The sequence below is a fragment of the Meles meles genome, chromosome 6, assembly GCF_922984935.1.
Source record: "Meles meles chromosome 6, mMelMel3.1 paternal haplotype, whole genome shotgun sequence".
NCBI classification, from domain to species: domain Eukaryota; kingdom Metazoa; phylum Chordata; class Mammalia; order Carnivora; family Mustelidae; genus Meles; species Meles meles.
In genome coordinates, this window is record NC_060071.1 from 40,625,557 (window position 1) to 40,651,422 (window position 25,866).

The window sequence follows — 25,866 nt, forward strand, 5'->3', positions numbered from 1 at the left end:
TCTTTCATATCTCCTGCTGCCGGGAAGACATCAACAATTACATATTTGTGTCAGTGTTCAGAATGGCAAATGGAGAAGCTAGTGCTTCTACTCCACCAGCATATTTTCATTAAGAGTGAAAATATTTACCAGACCAATAGATCAGCAAAGTCTTAAAATCCCAAAGAACTTTAAGAAGTAGAAAACCGATTTCCAGAGCAATTTTAACACAGAGAGCTATTATTGAAGATGAGTTTTAAAAAGCGGCTGATAGTTTAGGCTTTTATTAAGGTATAAAATATTTGCACTAAAAAACTATTATATTTCATTTCTTGTTTTGGATGAGAACATTCTGTGGTAGCAGACCCACCATCTTGAATCTTTGGAAAAGCCTGCTTCCGGCTTAGAACACAACAAAGTGTAACCCAATATAGCCACCTAGTGGTAGCATTCCTAAACTGCGGGGAAAGGGGAAAAGTGCGCAAATTAGAAAGGCATCACCAAGTGGTCATCACGGACAGAAACGAAATAGATGGGCAGATGATGAATTTAGTTCCAAATATTAAATTTGTGGTGATGGAAAAAAAAAAAAACTATAGTGCACACATCTGAGAAGCAGAAGGAGACAAACACAGGCGCACTGTTTCAATCACAGTTGTATTTTCAAATTAGGCAGAGATATGTTATAAAAGGGTTGAAGCATGAATAACTACCGCTAGAAAACAAGAGTCCACACAGAAGAGGAATCCAGACAGTCCTACACAATCAGGGATGAGGCTGGGTTGAATAAGCTGAGTTTGCTCAGATCCCACCAAGCCCAAGCTCCACAAACCCCACTAGGAAACCAGGTTAGAACGCATTAAAAGCAAACTTTAATACTATTGTTCTATATAGCACAAGGTTGAAAAACAAGGAAAGACATGATCTAACTGTGGTCTCTGATGATATGTAACATCCAGTAGTCAAAAAAAAAAAAAAAAAAAAGCCAGCTTTCCCTATAAGAAACTATTCGAAGTTGTTAAAATACAGGAGAAATTCTCTATTACTTTAAAAAATGCATTTCCCACACTTTCAGTCTACATAACAATCATTCCTAAGAACTCAACGTAAATATAACTAACCTGCTTCTTCAACTTTCGTCGGAAGAACTCATACTTTCTTTTGTAATCCCTGGAGTAGGGCACTGCCTTGAGTTGAAAATTTTGGAAAAATAAAGAAGGTTTAGGTTGTTTTTATTCTGGAACAATTTTAAAAGTTCCCCTCTGGGTATTTTATGAACATAAGTTAAAGGCATTAAAAGAGAATATTTGGAAAGAAAAGTTTAATCTGAAGGAAAACAAACACAAAACTTTAAAATTTTTAATTTCTCTGTTTAAAATTAAATTGTATTCAGCAATTCCCATGGCTGTAATTTTCATCATGCAGTATTCTTGAAATGCAAAAAGCCAGAAACAGGAAATTTCTTCCAAGCAGAGAAATATTAGAAATGAAAATTTCCATTTCTAAACAGACTTTCAAAGTGATTTCTCCATTAAGGGAACAATTTGAAAAATGCACTTTTTCCTTGAACTCTGAGGAATTGCCTTTTTTACCCATTATTTTAAAAGACTAAACATGGAGACTAAAGAATAGTTTAAAAGAACTGGATCTTCAATTTCACTTATTTTTGTGAATTAGAAACAATTAAAATCTCAAAAACAAAATACGGGAACAAGTAGTTACATAAAGAAGAAAATTATTTTTCCTATACTCAACCTGACTCAAAAGGAGTATAAACATACATGATAATATTTATACTTAAATATGAGCATTTTATACACCAGCATTTACAGAAATTTCTACCAAAAAGTTCAAGCATGCCCCTGGAGTTGACTGCATGTCATCTACTCCCTCACCTGGTACATTCTTGGCCCCTCTCTGATCTGCTGAGGATTGCCAACATTCTTTTTCAAGCGATGTCAAGTACCAGCTGAGCCCAGCAGCCCAGTGCCTTGGCATTTGACTACGGGGCTCACTAGTCTGGTGAGGCTATTGCAAAGGTCAAGATAATGAGCTTATACATATACTCTTTTCAAATTACTGAGATCTGGTGTGGGGGTGGTGGGAGAGGACAGAATTGCAGATGTGCTTTCCTCTCAGGGTCTGTAGGATTATGCCCTTGACCATTCGCCCTGGACAATACAGGTGAGAGGACAATGCCATGGGAGCATACTGACACAGAGACTTACTGGTCCAGTTATTGCTACATTCTGCAACCGAGGATCTTCCCACTGTGTTCTTTTTATATCTGAAGAGGGAGAGAGATAGGTGTTCTTTATTCTCCTGCACAAAGTTCAATATTACAAAAAATAATGTAATGAAAAATCACATTGCACATACTGTGATTGATGTAGAAGATTCTTCCATCTGTATGAGTTCTTTCTTCCCATCCTGGCTATAATGAAGAATGTATTTCAATTATTTTTGGAAAGGGTTTTAGATGTATGGGTAGAAAAATGACATTGGTTGTACGCTTAATTTTCTTATTCCATTCTTAGTAGAAGGCATTACACTTTAATAATAACTAACAATAATTACTACTACTACTACTATTAATAATAATAATAATTTACCTAAACTTGTTGAAGAACTACTGTATTCCAAAATACAAAATGTTGGAGAGAGCCAAGTTAGATTGATAGCAATTCTATAAACTTACAGGTAAAGGCCCCAGATCATTGGAAGAATCAAGTGATGTCTTTCCTCTCAGATGAGGTGGAATTTTCAGTCTTGGATCTTCCTTTTTTTGGTAGAGCAAATAAAGCAAACGACAACACACACAAGTTTTAAAATCAAGAAAGTCAATCTATTACTGTATTTTCTAACACCAATTGGTATTGAAAACATTCTCTTTCAAAGTCTACTTTTATTTTATGTGCTTCATCTGAGAAATAATAGTTTCTCGGTCTAAAACCCATCATTCCCAAGCTACAATATTCATTTCTCAGATCTCAGAGTACGATCAGTTTTAACTCATCATCTGCTTCACAGAAAGCATTCGGAGACTTTTGCCCCACTCTTCAGGGATTGTGTCACTACATAGGGCTGTTCTCTAATTAAAAACTGCTAATGAATGGATGTTAAACTAGACCAGGTGTTATTTCTGAGGCCTTGAGCATGCTTTCTGGCACTTATCTGTTAAGGTATTGATTTATTAACATTTTGCAAAGCTAGGGAGGTAAGCTCAAAAAGGTTATAAAAGCCAATTCAAATTGTTGGGGAAAAAAGGACAAAATTCAATTTGTTTGGATTCACTTATGTATATTATTACTTTAATATTATTTTGTTAAATAATTTATTAAACCATTTTAGTTTTATTAAGGTACTTTTGTCTTTTAAATAAATTAATTAATCAAAATCTAGCCATCTGTTGCTGATTTTCAGTAACTTTTCCATTAGTGGTGAACCAACTGCTAAACAGCTTTAGGGCTTATCTTAAAATGAAAATACTATTTTACCTAGGCTCCCCAAGGTTTTCTGGGTATTAAATGAGATATGGACTCAAAAGTACTTTGGAACTACAAAGCAACATATAAAGGTAAAAGACTATTACAAATATCTTCCTCAGGTTTGATGTCTAGTGAGGTAAAAATGAAATAGGAAGTAAATGTACTTCCATGACAATTCCTGAAAATATTAGAAATAGGCATACATATTTTTTGAGTAGAAATAATACTGTTAAGAATTCAGCATCTCTTTAAATGAATACAAGGACATGTAGGTTATATTAATGTACATTTAAGGGTTAGAGGGAACTCTTAAGAGTTAAGATCATGGCTCTAAATTCAAACAGGAGAGTATTAAAGTTACCCAGGTAGTGGTTTTGGTGTTGTGGTCAATAAAGAAAGGCCTCCCATTGGGTGCATGCCGGACTTCCCAGCCTTTAGGAAGGAATCCTTGCTCCATTTCAGACGGCTGGGTCACCTGTTGCACTGAGTCTCCGGTGGGGACCTGGGGTCGAGGGCACGCCGAACTCTGGCCTGACGGCAGCTGACTGCTCTCCGCTGTGGCCTAGCACATGGAGTAAGTCACGTTGTCATGTTTTATAGAGAACACACAAAGAGCTGTGGTTAAAAGGCAGCTTAACCTGCAAACAGAACACATCCTTCTAAATAGGTCTCAACAGGCAGATTCATTTTTCTAATAGTGTTTTGTCAAACTTTGTTTTGAAAAGAACTTTCTCAGCTAATTCGTGAGCTACCGGTACGACGCTGGCTAACAGTTCAAGTTGGCTGCAGATGCCCCGGACGGAGGCGGCGAAGTCAGGGACCGTGTGCCAGCGGCAAAGTCAGCCACGGTGCCAGCTGGAGGAGGCCGTCTCTGCTTGCCCCAGACATGCACAGAGTGCGCAGTTCTCCACACGTGGAAGAGGCTGCCAATGCTGGGCAAACAAAATGCAGGACAAACAGCCACTGCAGAAATGGGTCCTTGAAATGTATATATTCATTTGATGAAACATTAGGCAGTGGTTAAAAGAAAAACACTGGATCCATCTAGGAGACAACATGGATAGGGTTTTAAAACAATATTGCACCAAAAAAAAAAAAAAGATTTAGAATTATATAACATGACATCTTTGCAAAACCTGAAACACAGGAACCACAAACACTTGTCTGCATCTCTATGCGACTGTGTAAAAGAGCCTGGAAGAACCGTGGGAGGTCACTGCGAGAAGACGGAAGTCCGCAGCCCAGAAGAGGGCCCTCACCAGGACCCAAAATGCTGCCCTCTGAGCTCAGCCTTCCAGCCCGCACAACTGTGAGAAATAAGTTTCAGTTGTTTAAACAAACAAAAAAACTGGAAGACTACCCAACAGACTTAAGATGGTACTTCTTTCCGGGTAGTGGAAGCAAGTGCTTGGCTAAAAGGAATTTAGTTTTACCTGTACGATTTTATTTTTTTCTATTTGTTAGAGATTTTATTTATTTGAGAGAGAGACAGAGAGAGCGTAAGTTGGGGAAGGAGCAGAGGGAAAACCAGACTCCCTGCTGAGTGGGGAGCCCAATGGGGGAGGGGGCTCGATCCCAGGACCCAGAGATCATGACATGAGCTAAAGTTAGACACTTATCTGACTGAGCTACCTGGGTGCTCCTGATTTTATTTTTTTTTAAATAAAATGTCTAGAAACAAATATGGTAATTTGTTAATGGTGGTAAATTCTGGGTATTAAGAAGATGGGTATTTGCTGTATTTGTTCTCTATACTTTCCAGTGTTAAAAAATTTCTCAGTCAGAGAAACAGTGATAAAATAAATTAAACATTCTCCTAAACACTTAACAAGGAAATGTCCCAAAAGGCACTCGCTGTTGCCAAGGACAAGGTGTCACCGTGGCAAATTTCTTTAATAGATCTTAATCACTAAGATTATCTTTCAGTGAAATAATGATCTTAACCATTCAAATAACCAAAAAAAAAACCCCAATCGACCAGATTATTTGCTCCATCCTATTATTCCCAGTTGGACTTGTTTTACATGATAGCAAGTGGTAATCATGCATAGGAGAGATCTGTAGGAGATGCGAGCCCCAAGGTCGGCGAATGATTAGAAGATGCTAGCCGCAGCCCGTGTATGCCACAAAATAGATGTACTAGCTCCCACAGGAATACGAGGGCATACATTGCGTAAGAAAGTAAGTCAACAGGTAGACTGCACGATACCTGTACCACAGGCTTTGTCCAGGTTGTAGTTCTGGAATTGTGATCCACATAATATGATCTTCCTCTTTCATCTTGTTTTTCTTCCCAACCTGGTGGTAATCCAGATGAAGTAGGCAAAAGCTGAAGTGAAGAATAACAGGAAAACTGAATACGAATAAGAAACAATTGTTTTAAAAGGACCACCTCCCTTTTTCACTGCCCTCTCTCTTTAAAAGGAAGAGAAGTGAGTTGGGGGAGATCAGAGGGGGAGATAAACCACGAGAGACTGTGGACTCTGAGAAACAGACTGAGGGTTTTGGAGGGGAGGGGGATGGGAGGCTGGGTGAGCCTGGTGGTGGGTATTAAGGAGGGCATGGATTGCATAGAGCACGGGGTTTGGTGCATAAACAATGAATCTTGGAACACTGAAAAAAATAAATTAAAAAAATAAATAAAGGAAGAGACTTTTACATCATATTTTGAGGTGTATGAAATGAAGTGTACCACATTCCACTTAGAAAAACCAGAACAGACCATAATGATGCAAGCGATACCAACATGAATAAAACATGACAGTAATAATAACCACACACTAAATGTTTTCACATAGATTATGTCATTTAACCTCTGCACAAATCTTAATGCAATCATTGCTATTACTAGCCCGTGTTTATTCACAAGGAGACTGAAGCTTAGAAAATTGGGGTAATCGCCTAACAGATTCACTGCCTAATGTAGAGCTACAGAGCTGAGACTTGAGCCTGGTGGGTCTAACCACAGAATTCATCACATGTATGTGTGAGTCAAAAGTTAGCCCTACCTTCCTTCTGTAAGGATGGGGAGTTGCTACTTATGAATTTATTACTAATGAACAAAGAGGTCTGGTTATTCCCAGGTTTACTTAAAATAGTCGAGGTTTGATCTTCCTTTCGTCTTTTGAACCAGATTAGATTCCGCCAGGTCTGGCCTATTTCCCCATCGTGTCTTACACATAAAAACCAGCACCCCTGGTGTCTGTTCACCAGCTACACTGTCCCTAGACACACAGGGGTAGATGCACATTGCTGACAGCGGATGCGCTGTTGGTCTACAAAATAATGGAACTAAAGCTGCCTGCTTTACAGACGCCCAACAGCTGTGAGTAGATAAAAGAAATAGAGTTGATACATCTATACAACAGAGTATCATCAACTACTGAGACATGCACCAGCTTGGTTAAATCCTAAAAACGTTATATGAAGGGAGAGGAGCCAGATACATCAAATGGCAACCCTGTATGGTTTCACTTACATGAAACTTCTAGAAGGCAGATGAGTGGTCACCTGGGGCTGAAAGTAAGTGCTCGGATGGAGGGAGTTTTCTGGGAGTGATGAAGGGTTCTTAGACTTGATTGTGGTGATGTTTGCACAACTGTATACAGTTATTAAAATTCATGTATTTGGGGGCGCCTGGGTGGCTCAGTGGGTTAAAGCCTCTGCCTTCGGCTCAGGTCATGATCCCAGGGTCCTGGGATCGAGCCCCGCATCGGGCTCTCTGCTCAGCAGGGAGCCTGCCTCTCCCTCTCTCTGTGCCTGCCTCTCTGCCTACTTGTGATTTCTGTCTGTAAAATAAATAAAATCTTTAAAAAAAAATAAAATTCATGTATTTGTACCCATAAAAATGAAGGGATTTTATAGTATGTAAAGTACGCCTCGAAGAAAACTCTTTAAAAAAACTAATCAATGTATTGAGAAGAAAAGGGTATGGAAATAACTTTTCCAGTACATAGAAAAACTAAAGTGCATGTATATACAGATGAATACAAATCATCTCTAGATTCTGGTGTTCATCTGGTGTACTTAAAATTGCTTCTTGGATAAATGCCCGAGAGTCGATCCAAAATGTGACATTTTCCTTGTCTGAGGACATTCTAAAGCACAGTAGGAGAAAACCACAGATCTCTGCTTAAGCAGGCTCCAGCCTAATGGAGGAGGCCAGGCAAGCGCAACCAGGAGAGAAAGGATGGTGAGGGCCGTCTTTCCATGGCATCTCCTCTCTTGTAGATGGGCAAGGCCAGTGGCACAGGTGGGTTGCCCCCTCCTTCCTCAGCACAGGACTGTGTCCCTCTCTTGGTACAGCACCATCTTTTTAGATGGAGGAGCCACAATTGGTTCAAGGAATTCTGAGCCCCTGCATCTCTATGTGAAACTTTCATAAAAGCAAAAACTAATCCCCACTTTTCAAAAGTAATGCATAGACTGCCATTCAAAATTACAAATGGTGGAAAAAGGTGAGGACGCATTCTCCATGGGGAAATGGTGTGCACAGAGAGCCAGAGGAGGGAGAGGGTCAGATAAGGGGGCAGCCTGTTTGGAAGAAAAAGCAGGGACGGGGGGAAGACAGCAGGAGGGTCCTGTGGGTGGGTGAGGAGGAGGGTAGGCTGAAGGGGCTGGGAGCCTGGGAGTAAGACACAAGTCTGGGCTGCGTAAAGGAGAGATAAACTCAAAGTCATGAGAGTTACATCAGGAAGAGAGGAGGGTGGAAAACCAAAAGCAAGTCAAGTGTCCAGGCATGAGGCTGCTAAGGTCTGAGCCCCAGTCAGGGCTGCGGCTGGAAACCCTACTGAGAAGGAGGCAGAAGGCCTCAGTGGATGTGGACATGATTCTGAAGGGAAGAGAGAGCAGAACTCCATCCAACCTGCTCCCTGAGCTTGCCGATACTGGCACACACACCTGCCCAGGGGACTGAATCCCCTCATGTATGGAGCAGATGCTGCTGCTCAATGCCAGGGGCCAACGTACAGAGCTGAGGCTGCTGGACAGCACCGTCTCAACTCAAATGCTGCCAGCAGACCACCTCCAGCCAGCATAGGAGCTCAGCAGACAAGCCCACGTATGGTCCACAGTCACCCTCGCAGAGGCCTTGCTTTCTTACCAGAGGAGATGCGTTCTCCCTGTCCCAGCTCCTCCCCGGCCCAGCTCCTCCCCGACCTAGCTAATCCCCGACCTAGCTACACCCCGCCTAGCTACTCCCCGACCTAGCTACTCCCCAGCTTACCTACCCCATTCCCCCTTTTCCTGAAGTTCATCTCCAAGAACCCAGATTCTGTGCTGGATTGGCTCATGGCCAGGCAAATGTTCATATTCAGTGTTCAAAAAAAAAAGTCTTGAGTTTCCTGTTTTTACTGACAATGAGGGGAGAGGATAAAACTCACCACAGGAAGTGTAGGCTGTTCCTCAAAAGTATAGGCTTGTAAGCTGCCTCTTCTGCTGGAATGATTCTTATTAAAAAAAAAAAAATAGGTTTAGGTTTTTGATTTATGTCTGAGTGGCAGATAAGGCCATGGGGGTGGGATTGATGGGGCGGAAGGAAGAGTGACCCTGGAGGGGCACTCAGCTGCTCTCCACACCCCGGTGTGCCAGCACCTTCCACCCTGGGGCTCACTCTTCCGCCCTGGCTCTTGGCAGCCCCCCAGACACTTTCTCTTGAATGTCTAACGGATACCCCTCGTTGTGCCCCAAACTGGGTTTGGCTTTCCCCTGTCCACACCCACTCCATCCTGCTCCCTGATGGGTATTCCTTGTTTTGGGGGGCAGTGCTGGAGTCCAGCAGCGGCTCCTGTCAGGTATCAATCCATCTCCTGACTCCCCTCCTATCCCTTACAGGCAGGGCGGTCACCAGATCTTCCTCATTCTGTTTCTCTCCTAGCTCTCAACTATGTTCTCCTTGCACTTTAGTTCAAGTTGGGGTTTTTTTGTTGTTGTTTTCTGTTTTTTTTTTTATTTTTTATTCAAGTTTTCATCATTTGTTGCTTTGCCTGTTAGGGCAGCAACCTCCTTGCAGATTTCCCTGCTTCAAGTCCGATTTCCTTAAAGCCGCCCTCCATGGGGCACACTGTGGCCAGGGAGCGCTCCACAGTCAGAGCTGGTCACACTGTTCTGGAGCGCAGAGCCCCTCTGCGAGCTCTCACGGTCACCAGTAAGAAATCCATCGCCCAGAGCCTAGGAGCTCCTGGACCGGGCCGCACCTCACAGCTCCAGCACTTCCCACCTCAACACTCACGCTCTGGACATTCTAGATGAGATGACTCGTCCCCCAGAAGTCCCCTCTCCTTTTCCCTGTGCTTTTATAAGCATGCTGTCATCACTAACTGAATTTTTTTATGTTATTAAATAACAAAACCCAAAACTTATACATATAAAGTAAGTCAAAATATCTACTGTAGTATTGTTTATAGTAACAAAGAACTGTAAACAATCTAAAGTCTATCAGTAGGAGACTGGTGAGATATTTCAAGGATTACTTGCAAAACAGAAAGATGTTTGATGGTTTTTCTTTGTTGGTTTTAAAGGACATCTATATGTACTGAAATGGTCCAACATGTAGGATACAAGTGAAAGAGTTAAGTTACCAAAATGATGATCTGAAGTTAAAAAAATTATATACAAATGTACGTGTGTGCATACATGCTTAGAAATATATAGAAACATTTAGGACATGGGGAGCCTGGGTGGCTCAGCCGTTTAGCATCTGCCTTTGGCTCAGGTCATGATCCCAGCATCCTGGGATCCCCTGCTCAATGGGGAACCTGATTCTCACTTTCCAGTTCCCTTCGCTTGTGTTCCCTCTCTTGCTCTCACTCTCTGCCAAGTAAATAAATAAAAATAAAATCTTTAAAAAAAATGTTTAGGACAATATGTGCCAAATCATGAATAGCAATTGAGGAAGCATACATTAGAGATAAGACAGAAGATTGAATTTTTATTTTATATACTGCTTGAATTTATTTTAATACTGCTTGCATTTTTAACCATGATCATATAATACTTTAAAAATAAATTATTTTTTATTTTTTTTTATTTTTTTTTTAAATAAATTATTTTTTAAATGAATAAGCACACGGTATGAAATTCAGAAGGTACAGGGGCACCTGGGTGGCTCAATCGGTTAAGCACCTGCCTTTGGTCATGACCAAAGGGTCCTGGGATCGAACTTCCTGCCCCTCTTCCTCTGCTTCTCACCCCTAGCTTGTGCTCTCTCTCTTGCACTCTCTCTCAAATAAATAAATAAATAAATAAATAAAATCTTAAAAAAAAAAAGCAACCCCGAAGTCACTTCACTCTTTTCATGGCTGCATAGTATTTCATTGAATGCCATCTACTTCCCTGTTTAGTCCAAGTACATCAGCTCTTATTCACACATGTGTGCTGGTGACAGGTGTGGTGTAACTGAGGGGGAGCAAAGTAGCCCCAGACACACAGGACTTGCCCTGGCACTCATCAGTCAGATCAACACCAAATCAAGACCACACTGTCATCATGCCGCAACACAAGAAAAATGCGAACGTTGTCCAAGCCACAAAATAACCATCTCACTCCATCCTGGCAGATCTGAGTGACTACTGCTTTTTTACTAATTACAACTTTAGCCTTGATATACGTAAGATTTGAGACACCTAATCACAGAATCATCCCTGCTTTTTTTTTTTTTTCTTTTAAGTAGGGTCCACACCCAGGATGGAGCCCAATGCGGGGCCTGAACTCAGAACCAGAGATTAAGAGCTGAGGTCAAGAGTCAGATGCTTAACCAGCTGAGCCACCCAGGTGCTCCACACTCTTGCTTCCTTAAGCCTTCCTCAAAATTGCCTAACATGAACCCAAATCCTTCAAGTCTTTTCTAACATACTCTTACTAGGACACTCATAGTATATGTTCTCCTTGCTGAAATGAGTAACAAACCCAACATGTTTAATGACAGGTGTGTTCCTGGGGGTCTTTGGCTGGAAGGCACTGGTTTATGTAATGGCTGTTTAGACTCCGTGACCATGTGGGTTATCCATGATTCTGCTCCATACAACAAGTGGAGATATTTTAAAAAATGACCGTACCGTAAAGTCCTAAAGTCCCTAATACATACCATTTAAGACAAAATTTTTCTCTCATTAGAAGAGAAAAAATTGTAGCTCTGTGAGGGGATGGATGTTAAATGGACTTAGTGTGGTTATAATTTTGCTATAATCTACATGTATGTCACATCGTTATGTTGCATACCTTAAACCAACCCAATGTGGCCTGTCAATTACATCGCAATCAAACCAGGGATAAAAGACAAAGTTTCCTATAAGTGTTGGATACCCAGTGGAATAATGTATATATTATAAAATCCTGAAGCTACAGCAAAATCTAAGAGCATCTTACTGAGCTGGATACTGGCTGGCCCGTGGCTGAATTTCTACAAATTGTGAGTCTGGCATTCAATTCTTCTGCAAGAGGAGTCTGAACATCCAAGTTATTTGATGCTGGAGGTGATGGGAAGGCCTGATTGCTATACATGGTGGCTTCATCTTCTCTTATAATTTCCCAGTTCTAAAACAAACAGAAGAATCTTAAGTCACACATACTTTAATCTATTGCTGTAGCACGTGTCTATGGACAAGAACAAGAAAAATCTTTCTACCTCGGAAGACTCTCGATTATCCACACTCTCCGTCTCCTCAGATATCTGCCGCCTGGTGGTAAACGCACGCTGGGCTTGCAGTTGCATGTTCCCGTTCTCAGCATCCGTTAGGTTATCCCTGGATTAGGAACAGAAGAACCGTCACCTCTGTCTGAAGATCGTTAAAATGACAGTCAAAGAGACTGTGATCATTTAAAAAAATATCTTAGATCAGAATTCACTGGTTTGGGCCAAAGGCTATTTCAACACATACAGATGAAGTCATGGGCACATTGGTGGCTTCGGAGTACCTCATGAAATGAAGGTTTTGCGAAAATGTGTAACATGTCTTTGATATTTTAGTTCACCGCCGTGCCTACAGTAATGTTTGACATGTTAGGGCACTCAGAAATACTTATTGAATAAATGAATTTCTGTGAGTTTCATAAATAATTTCATTATGTTATTATTTTGCCATATTACGATAGGAGTAAAATCTAAGGTAGCTCTAGAGAGATTATAAAAAAGAAGCTTCAGGAGTTACATATACAGCTTCAAGAACCAGAGAGTAATGTTTTCTGGAATTGATCTTAAGCCGAGAGTAGAGTTCCTCATGCATGAATTCAGAGAGGAAAATGAAATATCATGTGAGAAACATTGTAATTAGAAACTTAATAGATCCCAGATTAAATAATATCTGTTTTTGATCATTAACAGAAATAGGCCTGGCCTGAAAAAAGATAATAGTAAAAACATGTCTGAGTTTAGGCACATTACAGTAAATCAGACTGAACCGTATTGCCCTGTTTATTATATTATTCTAGTTATTTGCATTTAATATAAGCAAGCCATCAGATCAAGAATTTTATACAAATATTGAATAACAAAATTACTGGTAATTTATTTAATGCCATATAAGCCCAGAGTAGTTGGAAGGTCAATTCTTAATGTGCTACTGCTGAAGAAAGCACAATTTTGACAGATGATTCTAAGGGAATGTTTCAGACTTTTCTTTCCGTAAATACCTGATTTAGGCTATCTGAACGTGGTATCAACCATAGTGAAAGAAATGTGATTCTGTTCAAGTTAGGATTGCTCTAATACTGAGCTCTGCAATAGGAAATTTTGTAGAATTTCTTAGTGTCTTCAGTTTTATGATCTGTACAGGTCCCTACAGAGACTGATGCTTCTTGCCATGAAGAACCAGGATCACTGATTTGCTCTGGAAAGATGTGAAAACAGAAAATAACTACAAAAGTGCTTGGACTGTATCAGACACAAAATAACAAAGTCAAAAGTTAGAAATTAATGGACGAATGTGAAAAATTTTAAGTGTCTGTCAAAAAGCAGAAGACTAATAAAGCTTTCATAAGGCCATAAGGGAGGAGAAATGGAAGGGTATTTGATAATAAATGTGAGTAATGGGACATTTGTAAATGTATATTTATAAATATACAGTCTGATGATAATGAAAGAAAAAGGTCACTGAGAAAACATAAATTAGAATACCTCAAAGATCATTCTATCCTTGATCTGTGTACATTGGAAACTATGTATGCATTGACCAGATTGGCAAAAACAAACGACCCTTGTTATTTAGTCCTTTACATTTTACAAGTAATTTATATTTAAAAATAGTCTACTGTAGAAATTAACATTTTACTATGTTTTAGTAACAAACTACAAAAAATTTCCAAGATTTTTTAAAATCAGTGTAAAGACAAAACATATCCTTTTGTGGCTACGAAATGATTTAAAATAAAGAAGCAATTAGAGGGTGACATTTGTGACTCAAATGATTTTGAATATTATCAAATCATTTAAAAAAGGAAACCATTAAGACGGCATTTTTAAAGCCCTGGATCATAAAAATTCTCCTTGCATTTTAGAGTTTATAGATCTCTATACTACGATGAATCCATTTGAGACATAACCTCAGAATGAAAATTTGTGGTCAAAATGTGCTCAGATCACAAATGTGAAAGCCACCAGCACATACTGAGGGGTTGGTCTTTTCCACTGTGTTCTTCTAGATTCATGGTTTACATAGTAGGTCCTTCCAAGAATATCCTGCCTCTCTTCCCATCCTGGAGGTAGAGGAGAAGGTTCTTGTTGCTGCTGCAAATGGCAAGCAGCATCTGGTTGGTCCAAAACAACCCAGCCAGGCTGAAAAACAGAGTGGTAATAATTAAGTTTATGCTTGATTTTTTTTTAACCTTATGAATTATGCTGGAGGAAATTTAAAAAGAGATTTAGCATATCCAGTTCCAGAAATTATGCAAGGAAGAATTTGCACAGTGTCAACCTTTAAGATCATCAAATGAACATTTTATGATAATATTTTTTTTCCCTGCAAAATGATAACACTTAAATTTGTTTGAAACCTTTAACATTTTTTTAAAAAAGGTTTTAAAAGGAGTAAGTCTTTCATAGTCTCCGTACCCAAAGTGGGGCTCAAATTTGCAATCCCAAGATCAAGTCTCCGGCTCCACCTACAGAGCCAGCCAGTTGCCCCAGGACAGAAAACATTTTAAATAAATAAGCCATGATGGAAAGCACTGAGAAACACAGTTTAAACTCATGTAACCTTGGGCTATTCTCTAAATTATAAGCAAATGAATGAAGGACAAGAATTGTGTCTTATTGGGCACTGTCTTTCCCACAGAGAAAGCACCTTGTTATGGTGGAAATCAGTAACTATCTGAGACCTGAAAAAAAGACACTAGATGAAGCCCAGATATGTCTGGGCATGACAGGGAAAGGCAAAGGATTTAGAAATAATCACTACGAGAACTCTCTAGCAACTGAAAAGCCATTAGGATTCTCATATCTGACTTTTCTCTTTCTGGATCATGGAAAGGCATTTTGATCAGGTCATAAAATAGTCAAAGAAATAAAATTTCGTTTGTTTTAAGTGCTAGGAAGGCACTAGAAATTTCCTCTAATACTAGTGAGGGGCATAGGTACGTGAAGCTTAAACTAGGATAGTTAGGGCAAGGAATTACCTGGAAGGGTAGCAAGAGTTCATGGCGTGTTTTTACATAAGAAACTTCCTAACAGAAAAGGCAACAGTAAAAGGTCCTACTAAATACCAATATGGCTAGAAAAGCAGAAATAAATGAGTGAAGAAAACTTAAAAATTATCCTAAAGAGACATAAAAAGAGAACTGGACGAATGAAAAGACATAATATGATCTTGGTTAGGAAGACCCAGTCTTAACAAAGGTGTCAATCCTCCCCAAGTTAATATGTAATAAGTGGCCAAGATTAAGATAAAACTACATTACAGATTTTTTTTTTCAAGTAGGCTCCAGGCTGCGCATGGAGTCCAACTTGGGGCTTGAATTCACAAACCTGAGATCAAGATCTGGGCTGAGATCAAGAGTCAGACGCTTAGCTGACCGAGCCACCCTAGCACCCCTACATTACAGATTTTTATAAATAATGGGCAATTCTCAAATTCAAATAGATACGCAAACAAGCAAGAATAACCAGCACAGTTCTAAAAACAGAATAATGAATAATTAACCCTACTGAGTAAGATATATTATACTCTACTGCACACACAGACAGACGGCTCAACACAATCAGAAAGCCCAGAAAGACTCAAATTTGTAGGACTTCAGTTCAAATTTGTGGGAAAATTTAAAAAAAAATTGTGTAGGGTGCTACCTCATACCTTCTACCAGGATGTTACAGATTGAACAATGTTTACATGCTACGAAGTAAAACCAACATGTATGACAACAAAACTTGAGATTTAAAAAATATGTTCTAAGACTGGGCAATTCGCTAAGTATGAAAGAGAAGATTGATAAATTTGATTACAAAACTTCCACATTTGTACACGGCAAAAAACTATCAAATCAAAGTGGGGGGAAAATGACAAAATGGGAAAAATATTTGGTACCATAATAACAGGCAAAAAAGTAATGTCCTTAATAGATACAGACTTTCTTTTGAGGCACTGGGTGGGGACCTAGTGCTGAAGGACAGTTGTGTGTGCCAGCCAGTTGATGGCTTAGAAGGTGGAGGAGAATTCTTTTATGTTGGAAGGCTAACTCTGAAAAGAGAGGGTCAGGGAGAAGAGGTGGGAAGGAAGAGAATGTTTCTAGCAGCCTGGAGAAAAGGACAGCGGTTTCTGCAGCAAGACCGGTGTCTCTGGCGGGTCTGGTGGGAGGGTTATCAGTTATCAGTTTTATTTAGACTGAGGCAGGACAGAAGGTGAGGTCGGTGGAGGGAGGAGAGTGGGAGGAAAGACAGAAAGAATTCTTCTGGAAAAGTGGATCTGGATGGGAAGTAAATTCCCTCTCTTTCTTTCTTACTCTTTTTTTTTTTTTAAAGATTTTTTTAAAATTTATTTGACAGAGAGATCACAAGTAGGCAGAGAGGCAGGCAGAGAGAGAGAGAGGGAAGCAGGCTCCCCGCTGAGCAGAGAGCCTGATGCGGGACTCGATCCCAGGACCCTGAGATCATGACCTGAGCCAAAGGCAGCGGCTTAACCCACTGAGCCACCCAGGCGCCCCTCTTTCTTACTCTTATTTCCTTCATTTTACAAACTTTTCTATAGAACTGACATCTCTTTAATTTTGCTTTCTTTTATTGTTCTATTTCTCTCCTTTTCCTGTATCCTCTTACTTTCTCTCTCCAACCATGTTTACCTTCCTTCTCTCTCTCCTTTCCATTCCTTTAAATGATCATAACGTAGGATCTACATACTTAAAAATTAGTCTTGTGTATATTAAATCAAATGTTATTTCTCTGGTCTCGATTTTAAAAGTATGTGAGTTGAATTTTTATATTTCACTCTCTTGAAAAATGACTATGGTCATTGGTAATTTTTCTGTAGATTAGTAAAATTTATTAGTAAGAGGGTCCTTACTACTGCTATAAAGGACTACGAAAATGTTTAGGGCTAGGAAAATGGTACCACAAGACTATTTCTTTAAAATCTTCTTAAAATTTTCTCTCTTAAAGGTCTCCTTGGTGAATTCATACTATCTAGGTAAACTTGAGAAGGGTAAAAACTAATTTAATTAGAGGCCTAATTTTTAAAAACCTGTTTCAAGTTCTGGAAAGTACAGTTGTACTTTTGAATATTGCTTAGAAAAACTGAGTTTTCATTTTTTTAATAGAATGCCTCCCTATGAGACATATATCAGCTAATATTCTTCACAAAATAATTTTCTAAGTATCGATGAATGTTATTTAATTTCTAACTTGTAGTATGCAAGTGCCAACAACTTAATTCAGTCAAAGAGGAACAGAAAGAAAGCATTCAGAGCTACAATACACATTAATGGTAGTCTTGCAAAATATATACAACTAAATCTAAAGTTGCAAAGGGTACAAAAATCAAATGTTAAATAATAACTTATGATAGCCAGATTTTGACGTACTAAGGAATACAGGTTGCCTCTGAGTGAGTCTCTTTTGGAAATGACAATTGTTTTCTTTAAAGAGTAGGATTTTATATATTCAGTTACAAACTAGACGTCAAAGACAAGACTTCTCTGGTCATTAGGTACACTGAAGATAAAAAGCATAGATTCATGTGTTTGCATTCCTAGGGCCTTTCAAAAGTAAACTCCTACATGCTTACAACTACTAAAATTATAAGCTGCATTCTGAGGGAATGCAAACATTGAGACCTGAGACCACAAAATGAAGTGAAGCAACTCTACCCACAAAAACTGAACTGTGAATGAGGTACCTATAACATGTGTGTGTGGGCAAAACTTGGAGCAGGTTCCTAAATAATGAAATACTGTTAACTTTTTTTTAGTTACTAAATAAAGAATTTTCTTTCTTTATGGCAGGCATCCTTCATTTCAAACAGAATTCCATTATGCAAGATACCCTGTGCACCAAAATGCCAGGTGGAGAAACTTTGACCCATAGATATCTAAAATTTTAAAAAAGTGATTATTATATGATAAATCAGAAATCAGAGAAAAACAAAAAGAAAATATAATCAGATAAGCAAATATAGACTTAAGAAAGGATAATACCACGTTTTTTGATTGCCAAACTAAGGACTAACTATATTCTGTGATTAAAAAGTTCTTTCCTTCTATGTATTTCCCCATAAAGTAAAATCTTAATAGTGCATAAAAGAAATTCCTAGAGGGGCACCTGGATGGCTCAGTCAGTTAAGCGTCTGACTCTTGATCTCAGCTCAGGTCTTGATCTCAGGGTTGAGTTCAAGTCCTGTGTTGGAACTTAATTAACAAATTCCCAGAAAGCTCTGTTGCAAAAGCATGGCTTGTTCTCAAGCTTTCTTTCTCAAAGATATGGGTGTGTGCGGTATTGCCCAGTGCCGGGGGAGGTCCCTCACCTTTACAGTTCTTCTGGAAGCTTAATCAGACCCTTAACCAAAGAGGCTTGACTGTTGAAGGCACACACAAGAAAACTCTTCAAAGCTTATTAGTGCCAATATACCATGTGCTTTCAGTAAATGTTGCTTCAGTGGGAACGTCAAGAGGCAGGTGTTTTAGGGTCCCCTTTTCAAATCATGAATTTTTCTGCTGTGGAAGAAACCCTAGAGGTCATCTGGTACAGTACTGTCATTCTACAAAAGAAGAGCCTGCAGTTCAGAGACCTTCAAGAATTCACACTGTCACTTGGCTCACTAGTAGCCGAGCTTGGGACAAGAATTCCAGCCTCCAAATCCCCAACCAATTCTACTCTCTGCCTCTTCCTCCCTTACTCTCCATGCATGTAGCTCTGCCCAAATACTTGACTTGTCCTGTCATCCATGAAAATTGTTAACTTATATTTGTCCCAGATAAATATGGCATTTTATTAGATCACTTGCATTCTTTCCCTCCCCCATTCCCTCCTTTCCTCTGAGCCCATCCATCCTCACCCCAGCCATGAGAGGAAAAGCAGCCAGAATTACATTTCATAAAAGTGTTCCTAATTAATAAAGTCTTCTCAAAATTTCCATATATTTAACTTAAAATAGCAAATTGTATTCTTACTTTAATGGAGGAGAATAGGACATAGTTTCAGAAAACTCTAAAAAATCAGAAAGAGTTAATGACTTAATTATAATAAATGCTCTCATTTATAAACATTGTATTCTCTATTCACTAATCTGTAAGAACACCATCAATAATGGCTCTTCATTCTACAGAAATGTCCTTAGAAGGAAGAAATGTTTAATGGGTAAAATAAACAAATGTCCACGTAAATCATTTTTATTGCACACATTAACTGCATTGAATAAAGTTATTTTTTCTTCAAGGTATAGGAGAAATGAGATATTTTCTTTTCTCCAAATATTGAAATATTGAGATATTTCTTTTCACCAAATATTGAACAAAATATTTTATAAGATCTCACCTCTAATTCCTCAGCCTGTTCTGTGTTATCTTCTTCTGAGCCACTGGTTTTAGGTAAATAAGTCATTTTTAATCTCAGATAACCTTTAACTCTTGATTTGTGACTGTAGAAAAGAAAATAATTATTCGCAAAACTTTAAAAGAAAATCATTCAGTAAACAAGATGGGATTGGGAGGGAGACAAACCATAAATGACTCTTAATCTCACAAAACAAACTGGGGGTTGCTGGGGGGAGGTGGGATTGGGAGAGGGGGAGCAGGCTATGGACATTGGGGAGGGGAGGCGAACCATAAGAGACTATGGACTCTGAAAAACAACCTGAGGGTTTTGAAGGGTCAGGGGTGGGAGGTTGGGGCAACCTGAGGGTTTTGAAGGGTCAGGGGTGGGAGGTTGGGGGAACAGGTGGTGGGTAATGGGGAGGGCACGTTTTGCATGGAGCACTGGGTGTTGTGCAAAAAGAATGAATACTGTTACACTGAAAAAATAAATAAAGTGAAAAAAAAAACAACAAAACAAGAGTTTACTGAATACCTACTAGCTATGAGAGGAGACCCAAAGACAAGCTCAAGGACAGAAGATATCGAGAAGCAAAGGAGTGAGTGGTGGAGAAAATGTAACAAACATAAATAAAAGTTACACAATAAATAAGATACTAAGGAAGTGTGAGTGACAGATCAGGGAGAAGGTGAACGAGCAGTTGCATTTGAGTGAGTGCAGTGAAGGGAAAAGTATATGAGTGGAGAAAAGAGTAAAAATGAGGAAACAGATGGGAAAGCAGGCGATCAATGAAGGAAATGGCAACTGTGGGCTTGGCTGGCCTACAAGATACACAAAGGAGGGAGGGATGACCCAGAGGATGAGGTCCATGTGAAACAAGAGAGCTGTCTATTATACTTTGCACACAGCATGAAGCCAGAAAGTGTGGGGGATCAGAAGAGGCATCCTCAGAGATATGCTTTGGGGAGACTAATCTGTTTAGACTGTAGAGGATGACAGACGAGTAGAGTGCAAGGCCTGCTGTCTTTGACAGCTGTTTGAATCTATCATACATTAATTTATCGACTCGATTTCCATAATGGATCTTGTATCACCTCTTTCAATAATGAGTTGTCCAAGCTAAAGGCTGCTGTGTGTGGTATTAATACTGAAAATAGTTTAAGTCTGTGTACTGCCCCCACTGATTCTAGCATTCTACTTACTTAAATTAAGTCTTTCCTTGTCCTCACGTTCTGTATAGATATTTTGGTGATTTTTTTAAAAGATTTTATTTATTTGAGAGAGACAGAACACAAGTGGGAGGAAAGGGACAGAAGGAGAATCAGACCCCCCACTGAGTGGGGAGCCCGACATAGGGCTCAAACCCAGGACCCTGGGATCATGACCCGAGCCGAAGGCAGAAGCTTAACTGACTGAGCCACCCAGGTGCCCCTATTTTAGTGATTTTTATAGATATCAGCTAGGTAACTCATTACCCCTTTCCTTTCTTGATAAAAAAAAAAAAAAGAGTCCCATCTTCTATTGTTTATTTAAGAGCTACTCCCTTCCTCACCCACCTAACCTCTTAGGTGTTCTTTGTACAGTTCTCATGAATTTGGAAACTGGACCTTTCCTGAGTGGTCAATAGAATCGCCGATGCTTATTTCTAAGGCCACTAATGTGGCTTGTGTCTCTGTTTTTTAAGGGGGAGCGAACACTGACTTGTTGCCATAACAGACGGATACAGAAAACTTACTCAGATAATGGTTTTTACAAGAGTTTCTCTATAATGGTATGTTCCAGGAGTTTTTAAAAAAGGTTTCATTTATTTATTTGAGTGAGAGGAAGGCGGGGGTGAGGAAGAATGGCAGGGAGGAGCAGAGGGAGAGGAACAAGGCTCCATGCTGGACACGGAGCTCGATCTCCAAACCCTGAGATCATCACCCCAGCCAAAATCCAGTCAGCCACTTAACCAACTGAACCACCCAGGTGCCCCTCACACCTTTTCAACTAAACAATAAGCCTGTGGGTTTGGACTTAATGGGGTTCAGAAAATCCAAGAAAGCAGTACATTTTCTACTGATTTAAAGTTTTTCTGCACTTGCAGTGAAATCCAGTGTAGACAGAAGATGTAAATTATATTTTTTAAAGATAAAGATACTAGAAAGCATGTGACAAAATGAAAAGCAGGTTACTAGGGCAATCAAATAAGAGAAGAAAATATTTATTTATTCTTGGTATGCAGATACCACAGGCAGTCTAAAACTAAAGGGGGAAAAGAGATTTATATTCTAAGACTTCTACAGTTAAATATATAACATCTCTTGCAGAAAGTAAATATTAAGACAGTACTGTCCCTTTTATTTTGCCTTAATAATTTATATTACAAAGAGTAATTACATGTCTTTAAATGAAAAAATTTATGAAGGTCCCATAGTGTGTCTTTCAATTGTATTTTCTAGTTTTAAAAACAAGGCAAATATTGTTGTACAGATGAACAGATATACTTCCTTAATCTGACTGTGACTTTTTTACAGTAAATCCATACATGACCCGCTAGATTTTACTTGACTATGTGGTACAGATGATCAAAAGGAGTTTTATTTACAGTTTAAACTTAAAAATTTTAAACCAAATCAAATAATTCAGTTTAGGAAAGTGGAATTAGGAACATGGTACTTAGGTTTTAAATTCTTAGTCTTTGCTCATGTTATTTTCTCTAAATGTTTCAGTTTTCCGAAATATTTTTTACTAACATATGCAAGATGTAGTTAGGTTTTTCTGAAATTGGTTTTGTGTACATCAAGTTGGATATTGCTCTTGGTGGAACTAATGTTTGTGATTTTTAAAAGAACATTTTGATAAAATTACATACACTTTAAGATAACAAATAAGACAATATAAACAAATGAAACAATGATAAAATGATAGACAATGATAAAAAATGATTACATTTACTTTAAGATAACAAATAAAACAATATAAACAAATAAATGAATAAAACAACAAATAAATCAAACAAATAAATAAAAACAAACAAATAAAACAGTAACAAAATTCCACCTTCTAGTCTGATAAATATTAGGGGAAAAGTCTTTCCTAAGAAGTACGAAAAATACTTTCCTGTATTTTCAGAATTTTTTTGTGCTGTGCATATATTACTTTTTAACAGAAATAACAGTAAAGCTTTTAAAAAATAATATTTAGAAGTAGCTTATTTACAAAGGTTTAAACTGTGAATTTCCAAAGAGGCTACTATAAGATATAATGAGATTTAAAAAATTAATATGTTATTATTTTATACTTACTGACCTTCTCGGGTGAAGAACAAAATCCTTAAATGTATACGGTCTCTCCATTCTTGGATTTTCTGTCTAGAATAAAACAGTGGGTTTTCAAGATATATCTATCAACACTAAAAACATGTACTTTTAAGGAATATGCATGAACTATGCTCTAAGCCATAACTGAAGTTAGAAGTGAGAAAAATGTGGCTTTGGCTCATAAAATGGTTATAATGGGTAGCTTGACAGGGCTTCCACCTTCTTCACCCTGGGACTTGTAGCAGCATCACAGCTCAGTACCAAACAAGCCAAGAAGGAGCACTGAGGAGCCAATGGAGGTGAGAAGGGGAAACAAGGGAGAGTGGTTAGCCATGTTGGTGCCCCAAAGGAATATGGAATCTGTACGGTGTCAGCAAGTGGGCATGGTTAGAGCACACACAGCCCATTCTAGGAAAACAAAACAGTCAATGGCTTGGAAAATGAGACTGGATTAAATATATTATCAAAAGCTTATGATCTCTGAAGACTAGGGAGAGCCAATAAATATCTCAAAAGACTGATACAGAAAAGAAGCATTACTTTTTCTTATCATGTTCAACAGCTCCCCTAACATAACAATAATAATAAAAGAAAAAGTTCAACAGCCTTTTCTTTTATTGCTCTTTACTTCTCGCTTACATTTTGCATTAACTACCCATTTGGTCTTGGAATTCTTTTCCTTAAACTCTTACATTAAATTCTTTTAATTTAAAAGAATTAAATTCTTTTCCTTAAATGACATTGTTTGTTTGTTTTCTCCTGTTTCTCCGTGTCTGTCTTCTCCTCCAATTGACCCACACTGACCGAGGCTCAATGTCCAGCCTTTGAAGCTCTCATCTCGCTTACTTGGACAGCCCATCATTCTCAGTGAATCTGCCCTTACCTTGATGTGGTAACTCTCAATCTTTCCAGCCTCTTCCTCTACAATTGATTTTTTATATTTCTGTCGTCTGCCCTCTTTAGGCTTCCATTTTTCCTATTTTCTGTTGAAATTCCTTATGGCCAAAAACAAACTGATCTCTTCTCAAAACAAAATGGATTTTCTTCCTACCTTTTCTACTTGAGATACCTTGTTGACTTCCCAAATTCAACCTGTATTATCATTACTTTCTGTTTATTCTTTTTCTCAACCTCCATGTCAGAAACCTGGCCCAATAGTGTTTTGTTATGAAATGTTTCCTGAATCTTATCTTCCTTCATTGGTGTTATATGCTTGGTCCACATTCAGTTTCATGCACATATTGTTGGAAATGTCCTACCTAGGTTCTTTCTGTGAGACTAAGCTGTCCCCATTCTACTTATTCAGCAGAATATTTCCAAACTGGGGCGCCTCAGTGGGTTAAAGCCTCTGCTTTTGGCTCGGGTCATGATCCCAGGGTCCTGGGATCGAGCCCCGCATCGGGCTCTCCGCTCAGCAGGGAGCCTGCTTCCTCCTCTCTCTCTCTGCCCTGCTTCTCTGCCTACTTGTGTTTGCTGTCTGTCAAATAAATTAATTAATTAAAAAAAAATCTTTAAAAAAAAAGAATATTTCCAAACTGACAAATATTCCAAAATATTTCCTCTGACATGCTTTCCTAACAGCAACCAACCTCAGCAACTCTCTATTTCTTACTGTGGTTCAGGTAAGGGAATCTTGGAAATAAAATTAAAATGGAAAGTTGAGATGAGTTTTCAGAAAGTTATATGCTCAAGAAATAATAGCAGTATATATTTTACAAATAAAATATTTACATTTACTATAGATTGTGCACCTGTATTTATTAGAAAAAAAATAAACAAAAATATTAAAATCATGGATATCTATACCAACCGGTAATGGATAAAGAGGAACATCAACTTGACCTAGGAAATCATCTCTTGTCTACAAGAAAAAGAAGAAAAAATAAGATTAGTAATATGTTCAATGTATTTAGAAAAAAATTGATGAGGGACGACCGGGTGGCTCAGTTGATTAAGCCTCTGCCTTCAGCTCAGGTCATGATACCAGGATCCTGGGATTGAGTCCCACAATAGGCTCCCTGCTCAGCAAGAAATGGAGCCTCTTTCTCCCTCAGCCTGTCACTCCCCCTGCTTGTGCTGCTTGCTTTCACATTCTCTCTCTCTCTGACAAATAAATAAATAAAATCTTTAAATAAAAAAAGAAAAGAAAAAAATTGATGAGCTACTGCCATCATTCACACAAAATGTAGAAGTCTTTTTTTGTTGTTTAACCCTACGTGATATCAAAGGAAAATAAAGGGAATAGGGTGCAATTTGTGATAATGGCAGGATAGAGTATTTTAGACTGATCCTTTTGCAGATGATAATTATATACTCTGAAAAAATACAAAAACTGTTTGAAAGCACTACAGAGTTTCCACAAGCAAGTGCAAACTGAGGGGAGTTGATCTTTGAAAGAAGAAACTGTATTGTGTCAGATTCATATTTCTATGGCTTTTTACCTGATGGTAGTTCAGAGTACTTGACAGTTCATACAGTGGTATGATTATTACTCAAGCAGAAATATGACATGTTATTCATTTGAGGAGTATGAAGACCTAGTTTGAGATTAACACCCTAATTAGAAAGTGAGGGGGACAATCTCTGAAAGACAGAAGCCACAGAAGTCCCTCCAAGTCTATACATAAACTCCACTCAAATTCTTAGCTGATCCCTGAACTGTATATATGAAAGCCAGCAGCTGGAACACTGAGCACAGATTTCAGTTGATGTTCACCTAAGGGTCTTGAAATAGCGTTTGGATTTCAGCTAAGTTAACAAATTGCTAGAACAAAAGACAACTCTTCAGGGAAAGATGGTAAAATTTACTGTCTCAATCATTTACCAAACACACTGTCCAGTATATAATAAAAAGTTACTAAACATGTGAAGAAACAGAAAAATGTGATCCAGTATCATAAGAAAAAGTCATTAATAGAAATTGGCCACATTATAAGTTGGATCTTGGAATCAGCAGACAGAAAATAAAGTCATGGGATGCCTGGGTGGCTCAGTCGGTTAAGCCGCTTCAGCTCAGGCCATGATCCCAGGGTCCTGGGACTGAGTCCCACATTGGATTCCTTGCTCCGCAGGGAGCCTGCTTCTCTCTCCGCCTCTGCCTGCCACTCTGCCTGCTTGTGCGGCGCACTCTCTCTCTCCCTCTCTGACAAAT

General features: G+C 38.7%; 1 protein-coding gene across 3 annotated transcripts in view; it reads right to left on the bottom strand.

Annotated features, from left to right (window-relative positions):
- NEDD4 (NEDD4 E3 ubiquitin protein ligase) overlaps positions 1 to 25,866 on the bottom strand; it is a 121,398-nt gene that overhangs the window by 13,257 nt on the left and 82,275 nt on the right. For all 3 annotated transcript variants that reach the window (XM_046008637.1, XM_046008639.1, XM_046008640.1), the window contains 13 exons: positions 24,526 to 24,576; positions 22,705 to 22,766; positions 19,417 to 19,519; positions 14,069 to 14,235; positions 12,091 to 12,208; positions 11,832 to 11,999; positions 8,849 to 8,914; positions 5,677 to 5,796; positions 3,829 to 4,029; positions 2,678 to 2,758; positions 2,359 to 2,413; positions 2,208 to 2,266; positions 1,101 to 1,166 (listed from right to left, as the gene is read on the bottom strand). In XM_046008637.1, the coding sequence (XP_045864593.1) occupies positions 1,101 to 1,166; positions 2,208 to 2,266; positions 2,359 to 2,413; positions 2,678 to 2,758; positions 3,829 to 4,029; positions 5,677 to 5,796; positions 8,849 to 8,914; positions 11,832 to 11,999; positions 12,091 to 12,208; positions 14,069 to 14,235; positions 19,417 to 19,519; positions 22,705 to 22,766; positions 24,526 to 24,576 (1,317 nt within the window). The remainder of the gene's footprint in view (positions 1 to 1,100; positions 1,167 to 2,207; positions 2,267 to 2,358; positions 2,414 to 2,677; positions 2,759 to 3,828; positions 4,030 to 5,676; positions 5,797 to 8,848; positions 8,915 to 11,831; positions 12,000 to 12,090; positions 12,209 to 14,068; positions 14,236 to 19,416; positions 19,520 to 22,704; positions 22,767 to 24,525; positions 24,577 to 25,866) is intronic.